We start from the raw sequence: 15,686 nt of genomic DNA, 5'->3' as shown, positions 1-15,686 counted from the left end.
CTAGCCAGGAAAAAAAATAAAAATAAATAAAAAGGTACTTGTAAAGGAATGAAAAAAGGCTATCCTAATGACTTTGTATCTAACCATGGTGAAACTGCATCTTGAGTGCTGTGTGTAGTTAGTTATGGTTGCCCCCGTCTCAAATAAGATATAATGAAATTTTAAAAGGTACAGAGAGCGCAACCAAAATGGTAAAGGGAACGTTGTGACTCTCCTTTGAGGTGAGGCTAAACGGGTTAGGGCTCTTCAGCCTGGAGAAGAAAGAGGATGCTGGGCTCGATAGATCATTGGTCTGACCCAGTATGGCATTCTTATGTTCTTATATAGGACTGCAAATGAGGGACACCTTGAAATATCAGTTTTGGGCTTTTCATGTTTTGAATGAAATAAAATAATAATTTATTTTTTTTAATAGGACTTTCTGCACACGCTCATGTAGAACTTCCTTATTACTCCAAATTCCTTCTAATAGCTGCATACCTTGCTTCGTACAACCCTGCAAGGACAGACAAAAGATTCTTCCTTAAGGTAATTTAGATTCATCAATTTCTATTTCTTTGTATTAATGTAACAGTATTATTGGTTTTACTTATTGTATTTAACACAGTCTGTTTAAAACAGCAAACAAACCCAAGCTTTTTGATTTAAGGTCATCTCTTCTGAGCCTTAGACTGCTGTAGATAACTTACTTTCATTCTTTCACCATGTATTTCATATCTACTTATTTTGTTGAGCCCGGACGTTTATCTCTAATCACTTATGAGAAAAGTTTCAAAGGAGTTGCGTATATAAAATTAGCCTCTACATGCATAAGTAGCTTGTATTCATGTGCATATTTTATAAACCTAAAAAGTACGCATAGGTTTTTGGTTTCAAGTGCATATTTCAGTGCAAAAAAGGAGCAGTCTAAGGGCATTATGTGGAGGGGCCAAGAGATATGCACGGAAGTTGCTATTTTATAAGAGATTTATGCAAACATATTAGGCAACTTATTCGTGCAGATTTACACCTGCTAATTAACTAGCACAATTGATATGAAACTTGCCTGCTATGTTTGGATGGGAGATCTATGTGACCTGGGGGACTTCAGGATGAAGTACTAGAAGGGTCTCTATGAACTGGAAACGGAGCGGGTGAACTGGTGGTGGTATTGGCAAACTGATAATTTAAATTGCACGTGCATATTTTACTTCCATGTGTAAATCAAGGTTTTACGCCTATGTTTTATATAGTTTTTGTGCATAAAATATATGCATATATGTTTATAAAATGGAGAAAGTGTACACTTTCATTGCATTGTAAAATATTTGCATACCAAAACACATGCACTTACGTTTTATAATCTGCATGGACTGATACACACAGATTATAAAATACTATAGTACAGTGGTTCCCAACCTGTGGTCTGTGGGACCTCTAGGAGGCAGCAGATCATAACAGCGGGTCCATGGGAAGTGCGGCTGCAGTGGCTAAAGAAGAGGCATGGCAGGCCACTGCGGACCCCATCCCATAGCACTAAAGAAGAAATCCAGACGAGAGGGGGGAGGCCCAGAGTGAGAGTCTGTGTGTGAGAGAGCATGTGGAAGTGTGTATGTGTGTGAAGGAGCCTGAAATATTGAGCATGTGTGTATGTATGCATAAGGTAGCCTGAGGGAGAAAATGTGTGTGAGAGAAAAGGAGCTTGTGTATGTGTGTGAGGGAGCCTGCAGGATTGAAAGCCCGTGTGTGTGTGTGTGAAGGAGCCTGCTAGTATGAATGCATGTGGGAGTGAGTAGGTACATGAGAGAGAGTATTCGAGAGTGCATGTGTATGTATGGTAGAGGATAAAATCTATGTGCCTCCTCCCCATCCCACTAATCCAGAACATCGTAGGGTGACTGGAAATCAAAGTTCCCAGTAATGGAGAGCAGAAGAATTTTTCTCTATTAGTGTTAATTTTTATTTGACTTATCTTCTGTTTTTAAATATTTTATTGGTGTTTGGTACATTTTTATGAGTTTTTCATTCTAGTCATGATCTGTTTTGAAGTAATTATTCTTTTTAATATTATGGTTTTACTGTTATGATGGTTTATATTTCTTGATTATATTTGATATTTTATGAAGTATGGCGATTTGTTTTTCCATTGTTGCACTGCATACAGAGTCTGAGTTTTGTGGTTTCCAGTTCAATTTTTGTCTGCACATGTGTATTTCCACTTGATGGTCTCTTTATTCTGTATTTGGTGAGAGTCTGTTCTGCATGTGACTGAGGTGAAGTATTCTGCTAGCTTGTAGCTTTTGTATAGGGATCTATAGCAGTCTGACATACTCTCTTTTCCGAATAGGAGATGAATTGGTGTTTTAGGGCCTGGTATAATATTTGCAGGGTTGCCTTTTCATAGGTACGGTTGTTGACGTTTGAGTCTGGCAGTTAGGGTGTTGTGTTCTGGCAGGTTTCTTATAGGTTCTGAGTACATTTTTTACAAGATTATATATTATACAATTTTCCTGGTAGTGAGGGAGTTTGTGTGGCTGTTACTGAGAACATCAGATTATGAATATTATTTTTCTGTGGTGAGTTGTAAGGGGAAATGTCCTTGTTCTGCTCTGCAGCCTTTGTTGGGGGTGTTTCTGTGATTACAGGGTATTGTAGAACTTGAGCTGCAGGTTTTATATTGAGATTCTGTTCTGTCCTGTATAGACTCCAGACTTCACTCCCATATAGAAGAATTTTTATTGATTTGCTTTTGAATAATTTTAGTGGTAGTTGTGCTAGATTATTGAAATTGGCCTAGGGTTTCCTGTCTCTGCATATATGGAGAGAGCCATTGAATTACCTGGGCTTACAGGTAATTCTCTTACAGGTGATTTTCTTTAAAAAGAATAAAGAAAATAAAGAAAAAAACCCTTGTTGGAGGTGGTAATTGAGAGGGAAATATGTGCACCAAACCCCCTCTCCACCTTTCCCTTTTTAGTGATGTTGTCCTGTCTCCAACATCCCTCCTTTCCCCATCCCTACTAGTTTCTCTTTCTCTCATCCAATAGGTCCCTCCACAAGTCTATCTCTGCAAATCTCTCTTCCTCCACCAGTCCATCCATGCCAGTCTCTCTCTCTTCACCAGACCATCCCCCCCCTGCAATTGTTCCAGATCAACACAAATAGAGCTGTGTAGCTGCCTTGCTGCCTGTAGTTACACTATGTAAGTTAGTGAATATGAGTACAATCTTGCACATTTACTGCTGTGCGCTGCAATTATATGTATTCAGTTTATAACAGTAAGTTTGGGAGTATATATACTGATTTCCCAAAGTAAGTTTAGTGCACATTTAAAACTTCATTTCTTATAGAAGAAGAAAGACTTAACTTTGTTTTATGAAATCAGTTTTTCAGTTCAACCTTTGCTCTCTGTAGATGTTTTGTTTTTGTAGAGTGGGATTGATTTAATCTGATTTTATTGTGAAAAGAGCTTGAATGTGAAATGAAAATTGTTATACTTTATTCCCAGTCCAAAAATAGATCACCCAAAGTGATGTTCACAATAAAATCTCACAGCCAAGAATATATAGAAACATAGAAATGTCGGCAGAAGACCAAACGGCCCATCCAGTCTGCCCAGCAAGCTTCTACACTTATTTTTTTCTCATACTTATCTGTTACTCTTGGCCCTTAATAGTAACTTTTTGGTTCTAGTTACTTTCCACCCCCACCATTGATGTAGAGAGCAGTGCTGGAGCTGCATCTAAGTGAAGTATCAAGCTTAGTTAGGGTAATATATATCAGGCGAATGAGCTAAAAAAACAAAGAGCAGACCATGACCGACCAGCTTACAACAGGTTACAAATTGCCCATCTGTCTAGTCAAGCTGGAAATAACCAGGTTTCTACCTTCCTCTGGAACTTCTTGTTTAAATTCCAACATGATGTCCAAGGAAATGTTGTTCCAAAGCATGTGTTCCAAGACTGAAAGCTTTTAGTTGGCTGCTTTAACGTGACCTGTTGGCTGTATCTGGGCTTGCGAATGTAGGATTCGGGAAGGAGGCTTGGTGCATGGTCTCCAACCCAAGACTGTCACTGTTTTGACCAGACTAGGTATGTTAGAGGGAAGGATATAAAATCAAGGATATATCCCCAGGTAGTTGTGCATGGAGGCTTCTGACGTCAGGAACCCAGCCCTAGTTCCAGTTGCCCTGGAAGTACAAAGAGGCAGGAGGAAACTATTTAAAAAAAAGTCCAAGCAGAAGCCGCCGTCGTCCTGAGGTCATTGCTCATGCTTTATTAATGCCTGATATCAAAGTGCTGCTGGTACAGTATTCTGAAGAGGTTCAGCCTCACATCACCACATGTTATTTTAGATTCATAACTTTGTAGGAAGAATATTCAGAAGCTTACAACTCTCTTTTGCATGAAGAATGACATTTGAAACTAGAAAGAAAATGGTACCTGGTAACCTTTGGGGGGGGGGGGTGTCTAATAATTGTTCAATCATGTTTTGTTAATACTGCTGCTATGATCATTTTAATGTCATTTTACTATTCTGTAACTAAAAAAAAAATGCTTAGTGTTGTATTCCTGTTTTTCAGCACCATGGGAAAATTAAGAAGACAAATTTTCTGAAAAAACATGAAAAGGTATTTGTTTCTGCTTTAGTAGAGAAATATTCTACAAACTTTTTCTTGGAGAGGTAGAAGAAGGGGGATGGAGCCTACAGTTTCTATCTCCCCTTTTTGGGCTTCCAACTCAATTAGACCAGACTTTCCTGGGCTATAGCCCCATGAGCACCATGTGTTCTAATGAGTGTAAATACATTTATAGAAAGAGGTCCTAGCATTATATATACAACACTGTTACAGAATATGCAGCTAAACTGATTTATGGTTTAAAGAAGTCTGATAACGTGACTCCAGTGGTAAATATTCATTGGTTACCAATGTCGAGCAGAGTCAAGTTCAAGATTTTATGCTTGACTTTTACAGCGTTTTATAGAGGGTGGTCCAAATTATTTTACAGACTTTATCCATGGCTATAAACCAGCCAGGGCCCTTTGTTCTCAAGTGGACCATCTCCAATAGAAATCAGATTAGACATAACTAGGCAGACTTTGCCTACCATATACCTTGGTTGTGCGCCACAAGCCTAATTATCAGAAATTTAGAAAAGATATAAAGATATATAAAGTGTGGTGTTTTTGGAAATAATTTGATTGCTATTAGGGTTTACTCTTCATTTAATTTAACGTTTTAGATGTAAGATCTGATGAATGGTGGTGGGGGCTGATTTATGTTAGCAATTTGAGGGGTTGCTGTTTTTATGTTTGTTTTATCTTTTACTGTTGTATTATGTTATCTTGTGCACATAGTCTTCAAGCAGATTCACAAAGCCAAGCAATAGCTGCCTTGTTAACGGAGTTCAAAGTTTACTCTTCCTCTTAGTTTGTAGAGAGGAGCACTCCTTTATAATGTGCAGCATGAGGTTTGAGGAAACTTGCACAGAGCAGCAGTTACTACCCTTAACATAAGACTTGGGGATAACTTGCACACTGTGGCAGTTGCTACCCAAACAGAATGGGGGTAACCTGCACAGAGCAGTAGTTGCCACAATGTGCAGCTTGCTGGATAGACTGATTGGATCATTTGGTCTTCTATGGACTATTACTATGTGAAGGGCGCAGGGGTTCCTATATTCCGTGGTGCTAGCTTTCAGTAAACACTTTGAAGATGAAAAGAGCAGAAAATAGCTGCTCTGCTTCCTGCTTCAGCCTTCTCTTGTCCATGTGGCAGTAGCCAGCAATGTGGAGAAGAGGAGGTGAGGGGCAAGCTTGAAGTGGACACAGGAGAGCAGAGAAGAGCCACTCTACTATATATATACTGACAAGTCAGCTTGCTCTGTCTCCATCTATTGGCAGAGGTGCATAACCCACTGGTCCTGAGTCCATCTGTATACACTAAGGAAAACAAAATTATCAAATATGGTAAGTAGTAATTCTCCTTACAGTTTCAAAGGTCTGTATTTGATAGTAGTAAGAGAGCCAGAGTCTTTGTCATTTTGTGCTTGGTTCAAAGCGTTTGATTCCTTTGAATTTCAAGTGTTTTGCATTCTTGTGTACTCTTGAAATTTCCTTTACGTACTCTTATTGTGAGGTTGTTAAGGCAGTGATCTTCCTTTGAAAAATATTCACCTACTAAGTTGTCACTCTGTTCTTTCCTGTAACGTGGTGGTTTATATTTACGAAGATGAAACCATGCCCTTAATGTTTGGCGTGTTTCACTGATGTAACATCTTTCATATTTGTTTTGCATTGGACACTGATTTTGATTAGAGACAAACCAGCAATGCAAGAAAGTTATTGTGCAAGTAATTATCTGCTGAGGAGTGCTGTCTAATTAGCTTCTTGATTTTTGTGCACAGTTGATGATCTTTTGATGTATTTTTGATAGTGAATTATTGCTCAGTTGAATTTGAAAATCATTTTGCCCTCTTCATTCATTTGATTGTGTAAATGTTTCTTGTGGCTAATTTTCTTTACTTAGAAGAAGATGCATTATTTTGTTTTTATTATGTTTAATTAAATATCCACTTTTTACTGCTAGTTAATACTGTGCTTTGTTAGGGTGACAGTCACAGACAGTTTTTTGCAGAGAACTAAAGGCTGTTGAAAAAGGGATTTCTACTATAATACTTGAAAGAGCTCAGAAAATAAGGTTTGTTTTTTTCCTAATCTAGATCTTGCTGACTACAAGAAGACTGTTTCTAATTTTAGATAATGTTACCTTTTATTTACTACACTGTTGATGGTTCTTGTTTTCAGCTCCACTCCCTAATTTTCTCCTGGCAGAATCTGTCCTGTTCAGATACTCAGGTTGCAACAGCTTATAAATTGATCTCTCAATAGTTTTGTGTGCAAAGGTTTAGGTACCTCTGACCAAATTGTATGTTACTATGAGTCTCTAAGTGAACAGAAGCTGATACAGTTGCTACATGGTACAAAGTTAAACACAACATCTTTGTGCAATTTTTAATGCAAAATTACTATATTTGTTGATTTTAAGAGATTGAAAATTATACAGTGAATATAGCACCTTTCCAGTTGATTGATTCATAACTTTTTTTTTTAAAGTAGTAAAGTTGACTGACTTGTTAGGCTTTCAATTAGATAAAAAAAAATTCAGCAAGACTTTGGAGTTTTATTCTTAATTACTTTTGGAATATCCTTTTTCACAATGAAAAGTGTGGCGTATGTTATGTAGCTCAGTTAAACTTACTTTAATGCATTTTGATTTGTATATTTTAGATAGCAGAATGTGAAAAATGTACAACGGAGTGAAGACCTTCCTATCCCTTCCTAACATGCTTATATGTATATATGTTCGAATAATATATATGTATTTCGTGTCTCTGACCTCTGTCCATTGGATCATAATCTTGTTTCTCCTAGGACAAGCAGGATGGTAGTCTTCACAGATGGGTGACATCATCAGATGGAGCCCGGCACGGAAACTTCCATGCCGAGCTCCATTGAGCATGCCCAGCATTGAGCATGCCCAGCAAGCCACTATCCGTGCGGCCAAGCAGGGACCCCCTTCAGTATTTATTGCCACGGTGCAGTTGCTTCACGGTGGTGGAGCTCTGCTCTGTTTTCAGAGTTCTCTTTCTTTTCTTGTGGTTTTTTTCACCGCCCTCACGTGGGGTCCCCCTTCCCTGGTTCCCCCCTAGTCAGTAAGGCGGTGCAGTAAGTTTCTTACCTTGTTTGCGATCAGTTCCAGGGTTTTTTTTTCGGTGTCTGTGCCCACCCTGCACAGTCTGTTTTCTGGCTTGAGGCATGGCTTCCTCCGGGTTTCGCCGATGCCTTCAGTGCCCGCATACCATGTCTCTGACTGATTTTGTCTGTACTCTTTCCCTGGGGGCATTGCATGATGTCCGGAATTGCCGAATTTGCGACCAGATGACCCTAAAGGATGTTGAGCATGGTTAGATAAAATGGTAAAGCTTTTTGGCTTTAAGAAGTCAGGGCCCTCCATGCCGGTGTCAGGCACGTCAATACCATGAGGTCGAGGAGAACCCATGGACACTGACCCATCAGTGTCCACCCCAGTCAGGCTCCCCCTCCCGAGAGGGGTGCCAGAGATTGACCACTGTTGATGTCTTCACGCGTCAGGATGTTTGACGCCTCGGTGCTGGGGAAAGACCGGGCCAAGCACCGTGGGAGATGAGGAAGCAGTCACTGGTCACCATTGCCCACGGAGACCAGGCCTCACTCTCGTCACGCCCGGGAGTCTGAGGCGCTCCCCACCAATTCCCACGTTGGTGCCGAGCACCAATCCCCCTCAAGGAGGAGCTGGATCCTAGGGTTCAGTTTGCAGTGCTCAGAGTCCTCAGGAGTAGTGAACCGCAGGCCCCTTCAGTCTCAGATGATGTCTGAGCCCTCTCCCTCGATCCTAGCACCACTGCTAGAGTGCCCTTGCTACACAGCTGGTACCCGGGGGGTGATTCTGTTCCCAGGCAGCCATCGTTGCCTCCCCCCTGCCTATTGCCAGTTCTTCCGAGGAGGAAAGCTCAGCGCTTCTAGGCCATCAGGGCCTCTGCCACCTAAACTGCCGCTTCTGGCTCCGGCGCTGGGTCCTTCTGGGATGGTCTGTGCCTCCAGTTTTTCAAGGGACCCCACCACAGGCAGTGGTGGGGTCCCTTGGGGATGATACTTCTGAGTCGTCGTCCAATGTCTCAGAGGATGTCCTCTCGGAACCTTCCCCACCCCCCCACCCCCACCCCAGGAGCAAACGGTGCCATTCTCTTCCAGAGGACTTGATCTTTGCTGGTTTCATCCACCCCATGGCAGTCTATCCCTTTCTAGCTCCTGATGGAAAAGGATGCTAGGCACTATATGCTAGACATACTTCAGTTTGTGGACGCACCGAAAGAGGTGGTAGCTGTTCCTGTGCATGAGATCTTTAAGGAATTGCTCTTGCACATTTGGGAACATCCTGTGTCCATGTCTCCAGTTAACAGGAAGACGAATGCCGTCTACCTCATTCAGAAGTCCCTCGAGTTTGAGCAGTGCCAGCTTCCCCACCAAAACGGTGGTAGTGGAATCCGCCCTCAAAAAGGCAAACAAGAGCCATACTTCCATGCCTACTAGTCAGGAACATAGGGAATGGGACGCACTGGGTAGGAAGGTGTTCCAGAGGGCAATGTTAATAGCCCGTATCACCTCCTACCAGTTATATAAGGTTCAGGAATTGGCGAAATGCCTCCCTCAATAGCAGCAAGAGGCGTTTCTGGAGCTGGTCCAGCAGGGCTTCAAGTGTGGTAAGGACAAGGTGTGTTCAATGTACAACATTTTTGAGACGTCAGCTCGCGTGGCCGCAGTAGGCATCGGAGCCTGCAGGTTGGCCTGGCTCAGAGCTTCGGATCTCTGGCTGGAGGTCCAGGAGAAACTGGCAGACCTCCCCTGTACACGGGATAACCTTTTTGGGTATAAGGTCCGAGATGCTGTGGCTCAGCTAAAGGATGATCATGAGACCCTCCAGCATATCTCAGCTAGTACCTCAGACCCCCCCTCTCCTTGGCAAGGCAAAGGGGGGGGGCACATAGGTCCTTTTACCATCAGTGAAAGTATTACCCTCCAGCTTCCCTTGGGCATTCTCAGCGAGTGTCCTCTAGAGGCCACTCTAAGCAGCCACGGGCACCTAGACTTCAGCCAGCATCTCAGCCGAGCCCCGCTATGGGGTTTTGACTGGTGAAGAGGTAGCACAAGACCGGTCACCATGCCCTCAGTGCAGGATCCACAAGTGGGAGGCTGCCTGTGCCTCTTTCGGGATCACATTGGATCAGTGGGTCCTATCTATCGTTCATCAAGGGTATCATTTAAATTTCTTGAGTGCATCCGGGGATGCTCCCCTGTGCCCATCTTGGGGTCAATCTCCCCATCAGGAAATACTGTTTGAGCTCTCTGCCCTCATTCAGGCCAGGAAGATCGAGCCAGTTCCTCTGCAGCAGCAGGGAACGGGGTTTTATTCCTGTTATTTCCTGATCCCCAAGAGTACCAGAGGACTCTGTCTCATCCTGGACCTCTGAGGTCTAAATTGTTTTCTCAAATGAGAGAAGTTCAAGTTGGTCTCCTTGGGCACTCTAATTCCTCCCTTGCAGAGGAGATACTGGCTTTGCTCCCTTGATCTCAAGGCCACATACGCATACATCGAGATCTCCTGCAGTCATCGCAGATATCTCCACTTCCTGGTGGGCACAAACCACAGGGTGCTGCTGTTTGGCCTCACCTCGGTGCCTCATGTCTTCACCAAATGCCTAGCATCGGTGGCAGCACACCTGTGCCATCTAGGGGCAGTAGCCTTGATTCCCACTCTTGCAGGACCTCTCGGTCCGGAACTCGATCAGTCTGGGAACCTCCCTGACCTTAATCACGCAGGATCAGGGCAGGCTGCACCATCCCAACCTCAGGGCGTTGTCTGACGGCTTGGATGTTGAAAGGTTAGTTTTTCAGCCCCTGGCATTGTCTGACAATGTCCCTCAAGTTCTGGTTGCCTCCAGGAAGCCTTTGACTAGAAAGTCGTACAGCCTGAAGTGGAGAAGGTTTGCTGTCTAGTGTGAGCAGCACTGGTTGGATCAGTTTCCCTGCTCCACCCAGAAGCTTTTGGACTATCTGTTGCACCTGTTGGAAGCTGAGCTAAAGACCAACTCGGTCAGGGTGCATCTCTGCGCCATTGGGGCATATCGTTACGGGGTGAATGGTACGCCCATTTCAATGCAACCCTTGATTGGGCAGTTCATACATGGTCTACTTCAGTTGAAGCCCTCTCTGCATCCTCTGCCTGTATCCTGGGATCTAAATGTGGTCTTAGCTCGCCTCATGAAGAACCCTTTTGAACCTATGTGCACTTGTGACCTAAAATATCTCACCTGGAAGGTCATATTCTTGGTTGCTGACACCTTGATGCATCAGGTCAGCGAACTTCGTGTTGGTGACATACGATGGTGTCTAAAACTAAAATAAATAAGACCTGCAAGACACTGTAGATCCTGTCTTAAGATATCAATAATGTCTCTGATGTGACATCTGAAGAAGGAACCTAGGTAGTTTCAAAAGCTCATGTACAAAATTTTTTATTAAATCTTACACTAATTCAGTAAAAGGTTTCAAAGGAATATAATTTTCAAGATTAAGTAGATTATTATATATTCTATGTATAGGTTATGTTTTGTTCAATGAAAAGATATAGTGAGAGTTCCTTAATAAACTGGCAGCACATCAGTGATAATGTAAGAATCAACCAGTGTGGAGGAGCCCCCATTTTACCTGTGTGATTGGTGCACATTATGGGGGTGATTTTAAACTGCTTTTATTGTTGCAAAGCATGGTGGTACTTTTTATCTGTGCATTTTACACTAATTTTCAAAATGAAAGTATGTGTACTTTGAAAATTATCCAGAAAAACTACCTGCTAACTTTTTATTCAAGGGGATGAGGGTAGTTTTTCCAAGAAAATTAACAATTTGAAAGTTTTCATGAGGTTCAAATTCAAAAGCTTTTAGCTAGCTAATTGAGAATTTATAAAGATCAAAGCCACCTAACAGTGATATAATTTATACTCAGTCACAAAAAGAACACTCTGTTTGATCACTGTCCAATAGAAGTTTCTTCAGAAACTCCCCTGAAATATATTCGCTATTAATGTTAAATGCTGTATCTTTTCAAAAATATGCTAACTTTTATAACCTACACGACAGTGGTGCAAAATCAGCTTGCACTAAAGGTATTACAACCGAGCGGGGATGAATGAAGAGCTAAATTTCTCCACAGTTCTGTAACATCTACGTTTCCTGCTCGGTTGTAATACCTTTAGTGCAAGCTAATCTAGATTATTTCCATCAGGTCCACTCTAATATAAGTGTTTGCATTCTAAGTTGGGGACCTTATTCCTATTGAGTCCGACATTATAACACAAACAAATGTTCGTGTCACCAACCAAGTCCGTTGTATCTGATAGCTACGTAAACAAGGAAGCGTGGTTAATTTGGCTCTTTGGATTTTAAAAACTGCTGGATTGGTTCAACATTCATGTCGAGATGTGGGTTATAAGGAGTATGCTCTGGATATTGGTTCAGTTGACATCCAGACTGGGAGAGACTCGAGATTCACATATCTGTAGAAATCATGAACCTTTGTGGAATTTAAAGAATAGCAGTGAAGACCGGGAGAGACTCAAGATTAGTAGATCCGCAGAAACAACGAATTATTGTGGAATCTAAGGGAAGTGGTGAAGACTTTTAAGTTAAGTCGCAGTGAGTTTGAGAAGAACTGTGTGGTAACTATCATCTGTTTGTACTTTCTGCTGTATAGTATATTCCCCTGAAGAAAGACTATAGCGTCTGAAACATGTACGTGTCGGGATTTTTAAGTATCTATTGATTTATAGCAGATGTATTTGAGACACACATTACAACAATAGTGTTACATCGCTGTGGGAAAATATTATTGAAAGTTTTTGAGTCCTTCAAGAACAACAAGTTTTGGAGTTCTTTAAGAATATCTTTATTGGATGTCACATACAAAAATATTTTAAAAAATATAAGCAAAATATAGTTCATAAAAAAGCTCACATAAGGAGGAGGTTGGAGGTTAATGATTATAGCATGCATACATGGTGCAGGGACGCCTACACGATTATATGAAACCTTCAACTAAGTCCTATAAATATTTTTTAAAATATATTGAATGATCACCACAGTCGTGCAGGCTATAAAAATTAGCATATTTTTGAAAAAAGATACACCATTTAACATTAATAACGAATATATTACAGGGGAGTTTCTGAAGAAACTTCAATGCACAATGATCGAACAGAGTGTTCATTTTGTGATTGAGTATAATTGAGAATTTAGCCAGCTACATGAATATTTGGGTATAAATCCAACTAAATTCTAGCTGGCTAATAAGTTAGTAAGCTAGAATTTAGCCGGATAAGTCTGGGGCATTCCCGGGGTGTAACTGAGAGGAGTTGTTAGCTGGCTTAGTTAACTAGCTAACTCTGATATTCAGAGTAAGTTGGCTGACTTAACCAACTAAATCTGGCCAGGCCAAAGAGCTGTCCTAAAATTAGCCAGCTAACTTTAAGATAGCTGGCTATATTCAATAATATGGCAGCACTATTTGAGTATACCTCCAGAGTTAGCCGGATGAGTTTATATGGCTGACTTTGCTATCCGGATTGTCTGAATATAGACCTCCATGTAAGTGCAAACCCCTCCCCAACCTGGCCCCTGGTAAATCTTTTCCTACCTTGGGTAAAAATAAGTACATTCAGGGAGAGTAATTTTCTTAGAGCCCATTTCCACAGATAAATCACTGATACTTGCAGAAAATACTGAAAATTACCCTCTGTAAGGCTAGCAGAATCTCATATACACTTGTGTCCTATGTTTTACAGGATCATTCTTGGGGACAGGGGTAGTCTAAGAGGGTGCTGTTTGTGATTGAGTTTAATTATCAATATCTCAGGGGAGGGGGAGTGGGCACTGTCATATGTGCCTAGGGCTCATGGGGAGGAGGCAACCACCCTATGGTCCTAGAAATGCTTCTGCTTCTGAGGCCTCAATGGTGAAGACTGGCTACGCATTGGCCTGAATCTGTTTAGCAGGAACCATTTTTGTCTGGTTAATTCAAACCAGCTAGTTGATGAGTGTGGTTTGCTTAAGGAATTTGCTGTTTTCTATGATTTTCAAGCCTTGACCCATACAATATTTGCAGACAGATCTGGTCAGAGAGGTTGCACGATAAAGGACATCTTGAGGAAAGGTGGGCCAGCAGATCATTGTCGAGTAGTAAGGTGCCCTGGGCCTAGATTGAGACCCCAGAGATGGGACCTGACTTGGTGACTGAACCTGGTCATATTGCTGAGACCTCAGCCTAGGCCTGGCTTATTGGTCATTATCAACTGACAGATGTGTAGGGGAGTGATATTTGCAAGTACAGGAATGAGGGGAGTTGAACGGTGGGTATCAGTTATGATACACATGGTTGTGTTCGGCTAGGTGTCCTATGCATATCCTTATTTAATGTGATAACCTTTGCCAGACAGGTGAACAGTATGATAGAGCAAGAACTGAGGTCTTGGGACTGCTGCAAGGGAGGGCCTGCGCAATCGGCGCCGCAGACCCACCGGGGTAAGGCCCTTTAAATCCAGCACTTACCCTCTGCGGCTACACCGCCGACCGCGAGGCTGCCAGCGCCATCCTGCCGTCCTTGAGTCCCGCCCCCGAACCAGCCCACTGAGGACCAGCCAATTGCTGCCGCTCCCGACAGCCAATCGTCGGAGGCCCCAGAGGCTTTTAAATTTCTAAACCCTGCTGGCGCCAGGCGTTGCGCGACAAAGGGGCCTGCCCCTTTGTGCGCCCCTTCGTGCAGCCCCTCCGGGCAGCCCTGAATCCTTTAATTTGAGTTCAAGCCGCTCTATATCTCCTTTCAAAACCGAAAGCCCTAGCCACCGGCTCCCCCCCCTAGCCAACAACTGCCTCTACCTGCTACCTGCTCCTCAGAAGTTCTTCTCCTTTTTAGAGCTCCCCTCCCCGCAAGCTCAAAGATGGGAACCTTCACCATCCCTTTGATCAAATACCACCCGAGAAATTGCAATAACCACACCAGAATCCCCTCTTCTCTCTCCATTCGCCAACAGAGACTAATACCAATAATGATCTCTCCTATCACACACTCTCTCACTTTTCAATGCCCAATCACTCACCAAAAAAACACACATCCTTAATGACTATCTTTTAGAAGTCAGTCCAGACATCTGTGCCATCACGGAAACATGGCTAAAACCCACGGATTCTGTGATAACAAATCAACTTCCCACTCATCTTTATGATCTCTTCTCCATACCCAGACCTAAGAAAAGAGGAGGAGGACTTCTTTTAGCGGCAAAAAAAGGTTTAGGTCTTACCCTACAATTTACCAACTCTACTTACAACATAGAAGTAACCCTCTTTAAGTCAAATTATCTACAAATCTGCTTAATCTACGCTCCCCCTGGAATCAAACCCTTCTCCCATAATTGAACTCTTAGCGAAACACATCAACGCAGACAAACCTGCCATAATATTGGGAGACTTTAACTTGCATGCGGATGCTTCCCCACAATCTCATAACTGCGAAACACTACTCTCCTCGCTCAGCTACCTAGGCTTCTCTCAAATCATTAACAGCCCTACCCACATAGCGGGTCACACCTTAGACCTCATTTTCATCAATGATGGTATCTCTCTCGCCGCCAAGCCCGATAGCTCACCGGTCCCATGGTCTGACCACCGGATCATCTCCACAGCACTTGAGATTAAAGATCATCCACCACAATACAATTCAGAAAACCCTGTTCCTCTGACCACCTCAACTGCCATCTCTCCAAGGAACTAACTCAGCTCAACCTTTCAGGCGCAGATGCAGCCATCACTTCCTGGATTAATATCACCACAAAAGTTGCAGATCAAACTTGTCCTACCTCCACCAAAGTCCTACGCCCTTCGTCTGACAACAGAAAACCTTGGTTCACCCCAGAACTAAAGGCCCTCAAACAAGACCTCAGAAGAAAAGAACACAGCTGGCGAAAAAAACCCTCCACCTCGTCATTAGCTGCCTACAAATCCCTACTTAACGCCTATAGGATCCCTATCCTCAGATTGAAGAAAGATTTCTTCGCTAAG

The 15,686-nt window shown here is 42.5% G+C and overlaps 1 protein-coding gene across 6 annotated transcripts in view; it reads left to right on the top strand.

The window, feature by feature from the left end:
* Positions 1-15,686, top strand: part of ORC5 (origin recognition complex subunit 5) — a 320,424-nt gene that overhangs the window by 143,292 nt on the left and 161,446 nt on the right. For all 6 annotated transcript variants that reach the window (XM_029616273.1, XM_029616274.1, XM_029616275.1 and 3 more), the window contains 2 exons: positions 416-528; positions 4,562-4,609. In XM_029616273.1, the coding sequence (XP_029472133.1) occupies positions 416-528; positions 4,562-4,609 (161 nt within the window). The remainder of the gene's footprint in view (positions 1-415; positions 529-4,561; positions 4,610-15,686) is intronic.

The sequence above is a fragment of the Rhinatrema bivittatum genome, chromosome 9 (genome assembly GCF_901001135.1).
Source record: "Rhinatrema bivittatum chromosome 9, aRhiBiv1.1, whole genome shotgun sequence".
Classification (NCBI taxonomy): domain Eukaryota; kingdom Metazoa; phylum Chordata; class Amphibia; order Gymnophiona; family Rhinatrematidae; genus Rhinatrema; species Rhinatrema bivittatum.
Note: the sequence above shows the minus strand (reverse complement) of the source record. Positions and strands in the feature narration are given on the sequence as shown.